This window comes from Cantharellus anzutake (genome assembly GCF_015039405.1).
Source record: "Cantharellus anzutake strain C23 chromosome Unknown EI90scaffold_214, whole genome shotgun sequence".
Lineage (NCBI taxonomy): Eukaryota > Fungi > Basidiomycota > Agaricomycetes > Cantharellales > Hydnaceae > Cantharellus > Cantharellus anzutake.
Window position 1 is genome coordinate 1 of NW_024067164.1, and position 6,192 is coordinate 6,192.

The 6,192-nt window shown below is 46.7% G+C and overlaps 1 protein-coding gene across 1 annotated transcript; it reads right to left on the bottom strand.

Annotated features, from left to right (window-relative positions):
* Positions 1-2,778: 2,778 nt before the first annotated feature.
* EI90DRAFT_3023499 (uncharacterized protein) lies at positions 2,779-3,590 on the bottom strand (the record flags this gene model as incomplete). Its single annotated transcript, XM_039057871.1, has 3 exons — positions 2,779-2,820; positions 3,031-3,154; positions 3,265-3,590. 3 exons carry the CDS (start codon positions 3,588-3,590, stop codon positions 2,779-2,781), a joined length of 492 nt encoding a protein of 163 aa, XP_038907835.1.
* Between the last annotated feature and the right edge of the window lie 2,602 nt (positions 3,591-6,192).

A 6,192-nucleotide genomic window follows, 5' to 3' on the forward strand; every position in this document is an offset into this window, starting at 1 on the left:
GATATGTTTGTGCACAAAGCAATGCTCCATGCCCTCCTGGGAGTGCCCTGGAGTACCTAGCCAACTCTGAAGGAAAGGCAGAAGTGTAAGCCTTTCCTGGACTGGCCAATCTCCTCCTGATTCTCCCAGTGCTCTCCATACTCCAGAGCACTCAGGAACTTAACAATATTTTCCTGATGTATGTCTTAGGTCATGTTCTCTTTTGCAGTGTCACCACCATAGTTGTCATATCCGTGCATACCCGATCCCAACCCGACTCCCGGACCTCCATCTTCACCACCTCCGGAGTCCTACCCCACCGCCATCCGTTCCGATATTCACCTTCGGTCCTGACACCACACCTGACACCACTCCCCCTCTCACCCCTCATGCCACCTCTACTCTTCTGTCCTTCTCCTACCCTTCTCCCATTTGCTCCGATACTCATCTCGGACCAAACATCACTCCTCTCACTCCTCCTCTTACTCCTCATGACACCTCCACCCTTTGCATGCTTTGTACAAAGAGTTCTCAAGCTATTGCTAAGTTTATTTTTGAGAACATTATGTGTCGATATGGTTGTATCCCTCAACTCATCATGGATAATGGTTCAGAGTTCAAAGATGCAGTGGAAGTACTAGTTAAGAAGTACAAAGTTCCGATCATACACATATCTGCAGAAAATCCAAGGGCAAATGGGATGTTAGAAGTTGGTCATAGATATTGGATTGATGCCATGTGGAAGAAATGTGTCAGAAACACCAACAAGTGGCCAGAATGGTTCCATTATGCACTATGGGCTGATAGAATCACCACTTGGAAAGCTATGGGATTTTCAGCATACTATCTTCTCTATGGACAAGAGGCAATGTTCCCATTTGATATCATGGAGCGAACCTGGCTGTCATATCCATCCCTGGCCAACGACTTCCGATCCCTCCGATCCCTCTGGTCTACCTCCGCTCCTTCTCCACTAACCTTGGAGCCCCCATATTCCACAATCCCCTCGGTACCCCTTGATGGTCACCACCCCCTCCTTTCAATTTATTACCTACACCTCCCTAAGTACAGAGCCCCAAAGACTTCCGGACAGCTCCAATGTCCGCTAGCGCACTCCCGCCTCCGCTGGGCAATACACTCGCCTGCCCTGCAGAGTCCACCTTCGGGCCTATCCCTCCTTTCCGTTTCTGGGTTATCGCCTGCCTTTCTGTTAACCCTGTAACCCGACTCGTCGGTAATATTCAGTCGGCTAATGTTTAACCCCGTTAGCTCCGCTCTGCTTGGCTCTGCCATTTGCGGACCCGTCTTCGCTGTAACTATATATATATCCAACTTGTACATAGGTTACACTTCAGTAATAAAATCGACTAGAGTTTACCCCCTGTAGTTCTGGTTGCCAGTTAGTAAGTTAGGGCACAGACGTGTTACTTGGCACAGTGCTCCTGGCATAAGTCGCTGAGGCCGAAGCCCTCCGCCACGGAGACTCTCCTTCGTCTCAACCTGGTCTCTGATACTGGCATACATTAGAGTGGCACAAGATCGAAGATACTGTCGATTTATTGGGTCTAAGAATGGAGCAATTAAAAGATAGAGATATGAATGTTGACCAAGCATCAAGAGATCTAGCCTTACAAAGGAAACGAAATGCTGATGCATATTGGGAAAAGCATGGGAGAGAACGATATAGGAAACCACTTGCACAAGGAACGATGGTTTTAGTGTATAAAAGTTCATTGGACAATCAACAAGGAAAAATCCTAAGGTGGTCCGGACCATATTACGTGGTAACAGTAAGACCATCTGGAGCTTATATCCTTGCTGAATTGGATGGTACAGTACTATCCAAGCCTGTAGCAGCGCAACGTGTCAAGATATTTTACTATCGAGATGCAGCTGAACCAATTGTTCTAGAAAAGACTCAGGAGAAAATGGGATGATGGCATGCGATAGAGGCATAGCATAGGGAACAGAGAGAGAACATAGCAGAAAGTAGAGGAAAAGAATAGGGAAGAATCGGAAGAATTGGAGGACTCAGAGGAGTTACAGGAGGATGAGTCTGAAGGAAGTGGGTCCGAAACTAAGTCTGACGAGGAATTCGAGCAACGAGATGCTGAAAACTTTTTGGCATATATGGAGGAAGACTATAGTGATGGTTTGGAAGGGTCAGATGAGTATGCAGATGACGAAATGGATATGGATGATGAAGGAATAGAGAGTGATGAGGGAAATATGGAACATGCGGAGTTTGCAAACTTTAGGAGTTGCTTTCAGTAGCATGGCAACTTCCCAATCACACAAGGAGAGGGGAAGAGAAACCACTTGACGATCCTGTGCACCTGTGTGCAGACATATCTTACTGTGAGGCGCAATGGCCACTTCCCATATTCCTTGGAACCTGCCCACTACCAATCCACCTCCTGTGTCTGCACCCACTCCATCCGCCCAGGTCAATATCTCTACCCAAGTCAATGGGGACCCATTGCTGTGCTCAATCCCATGCCTGTATACACTCTGCCTAGTACAGGTTGCCGCAGGAGGGCCGGCTCAGGCATCAGTCTTAGGGGCTAAGTCAGGGAATAGGCAGGTCAAAGGAAAAGACAAAATGAGGAGGACATGAAAGGTATGTTCCAATGTTTTATTACTTCACTGAGATACTTTTGATCAGAATTCGAGTACTCATTTCTAAGCGCAGCCTGTAATTTGTCAAGATACAAATCAGGCTTTTGTTTGATGAGGCTGTCAGGGAACTTGAGATCATACACCACAAGTTTTATTTAGACATGATTTTTGTACTTACATTCACTGCATGGATACTGGGCGCTCGATGTTGCCCTCTCGATCCTGATGGTGTGCATGTGGAGCAGCGAGCAATGCCCAAACAGTATGTCTGGACAATCAATCCCAAGGCCTCAGCAATCTCTTGTTGGGTCATCCTCGAAGATAGTGACACTAAGATATCATTTGCACTGCACTCAAGATGTATTCCTATGTTAGTTAGACAGAGTTAACGGTTTGTTGATGCAAGGGCAATGAGTTTGGGTGCTTAAGTACCACATTTAGGGGGAGTTCTACAGTGCCATTGGGGTTTCCATTCAAATCCTGATTCTGGTAGTGGGTGACTCCACCCCAGATCGCTTCCATCAAAATCGAAACCGGCAGATTTTTTTGCACTTCGCTGTAACAATATGGCATATTACAGCATATCTGTGAGATGGACTGGGAGTGTGAGGTGCTTAGAACCATGTGCTTACACTTTTTTATGCTTGGCAAGTTGATCCAGCTAACCCTGCACTCATTCCCAATTTGATTGATGCTCCAAAGCACATTGTAACTGGGCAGAAAAGTTGCCCAGGTGAGAGAGTAGGGACCTGGGGGAAGTATCTGAATTGGGTCAGAAAGAGGGAAGGAAGGGTAGTGGTGACAGTGCCAATACTGCACTGTGGTCTGGGTGTGTCATATCCCAGAATCCCAACCCTGCACTCCTGCACCTCACTACAACACTCCCTATAACCTTGCCATCCCCTACACCATTCCCCCCCATGGTCCCACTCCACTTCTGCCCCTACTGTCTCTGCTCCAGGCTGGACCTCAGCACACTCACCCTCAGCCATCTCCACCCTGGATGCTCAGACCTGAGTCGGAACCTTCAGAATCCCCAGACTGCTCCGACCTCCTGATGGATTCCCAACATTTTGTTATATCCTTCCTCTACCCATTTCATTTATTGGAGTCACCCAATATTTCTCAGATGAGTGTCAGGGGACATGTGTGCTCATGCAGGTTGCTCTGATAACCTAGTTGTGATTAAAGCTGGGGGAAAGAAATGTCCCCATCTTAGAGTCAGCTATATACATGTAGAGTCTGTCAGGGCACACACCCTGACTAGCCCGGACCCGGACCCGCATCCGGACCTGCACCTGGACCCGCATGTGCGCCTCCGCCCTGCACGCTCTGCACGCTGCATGCTCCGGGCCTGGTTCCTATCCTTCATGTGACTTCCAGGTATCCCCGGAAGTTTTCGCCATATTGGGGCCACTGTGGGAAAGTGAGAAGTTAACCTTCTTCTCACTTTCTTACCCACAGTAGGTTATGCCTTAGGATAGGCTGTTTACACACAGGGCTGTGGGCTATAGAGAGAGGGGTCATGGGGACCCAGGGTCCATCCCCTGACAGAGTCCAGCAATAAGGAAACCAAACAGATTGCTGATAGAATCACATGATCATAGAATGTTCCAGAACAATGCCGGAGATGATCTGGGCCACTGGCACTTAGGTAAGCAGAGTAGACAGGAATTGCTGGCATACTTCCCACACGCACATGTTGAAGGAGAGAACAAAGGAAGGTCAGTTGGGAGGTTCAAATGAGACCACCACCAAGCTGTTCCCTGGTTCTTTAGTTAGGATGGGGAAGTGTACTAGCAATATTTGTTGTAATTATAGTACCAATCCGAGTGTTTTGGCTAATTCTATTTTATGGGTTAGTCTAAAAGTTTCTGAGAATTGACTTACAGATAAACCAAGCCCTGCAGAGCTGTTCCTCTTGTAATTTCTCAATTTGTCTGGGTGTAATTCTGTGTAGAGTTGTTTAATTTGGATTTTAACTTGAATTAAATCTTTTACTTGGTGAAGTTTCAAAGATTCTACTCAGTTAATGGATTTAGATCGTGTCTGGAGTGTCCCTTGAGTTTGTTTTATTTTTGTGTTATTTTATTGCTTGTTTAAACAGTAGCAAAATAACTGTTTTGTGTTTACACTTTGAAATCTGGAGTGTTAACCAGCTCTCCTGTTGAAATATCTACTTAATATTTCTCTCCTTAATTGCTGCCTTTTACTACAGTGGCAATCTTAACTGTATATCACTTTTTCGCACTGGAGTGACAACCAGAAATGCTTGAGAAAAATAATACTCTATTTTCTTACTTCTCTTAGGGGGGCAAAAGGTCGCAGAAAGGGTCTCCCTTTTATACTCCTTGGGTTGCCTTCCTTTTTCACACTCTACCTCATATTTACAGGATTTATTTACAGTGTATTTTCTTCAAACTGAATAAAAAATGAAATTTTCACGCTATAGTTCTACTGCGCTCAGCTGCACTGAACTGTGGCTCTACTGTGGTCAGACTGCACCTAGAATCCTTATTGTCCTTCCTCACCTAAGCTATTTTAATGGTTAATTAGAACTTGACTGCACTGCATTTGTCGCAGTTTTCTATTTCAAATTCCTCATATTTACCATTAAGTTCGCTATGACTCAGTGATTCTGAATTCGAACTTCGCATTACTATGTGTACAGCTGTGCTGAGACCTTCAGCTGATTTATTCCATTTTTATCCAGCGACATTTAGTTAAAATGAGACTTGAAATGGTAAATGAGTGAATTATTCAGGTTTAAAACCAAAAGAAAAAGTTGCCAGTAGTCAAGAATTACTCAAATGAATGTATTATAGCTCTCCACTTCATTAGAATATCATTCCCTAAAATTCCCGCCATGGTCCGTCATAGTTTAGTGGTTTTCTGTCAGGGACAGCTCTGAAAGCAGCAAGGTCCCTGTCAGAGACCAGACTCGAGACGAGGGAATGTCTCCGTAACAGAGGGCTTCGGCCTCAGCGACTTCTACCAAGAGCGCTGTGCCTAGTGACACGTCCGTGCCCTAACTTACTGACTGGCACTTAGAACCTAGGGGGGGTAACTCTAGTTGATTTTTCTACTGGGGTGTAACCTATGTACAAGTGGGATATATATATGGTTACAGCGGGGACGGTTCCGCAATTGGCAGAGCCGACGGAGCGGAGCTAATGGGGTTTAACCATTAGCTGACTGAATATTACCGACGAGTCGGTTCGCGGGGTTAGCGGAAAGGCAGGCGTTAACCCAGAAACGGAAAGGAGGGATAGGCCCGAAGGTGGGCTCTGCAGGGCAGGCGAGTGTATTGCCCAGCGGAGGCGGGGGTGCGCTAGCGGACGTCGGAGCTGTCCGGAAGTCTTCGGGGCTCTGTACTTAGGGAGGTGTAGGTAATAAATTGAAATGAGGGGGTGGTGACCATCGAGGGGTACCGAGAGGTTTGCGGAATATGGGGGCTCCGAGGTTGGTGAGAGAGGAGCGGAGTAGAACGGAGGGAACGGAGGGACCGGAAGTCGATGGCCGGGGATGGATATGACAGTCCCGGCATGAGGGACTCAATGGGACAGGTGTCAGCTATGTGTAGCGGCAGTCCCG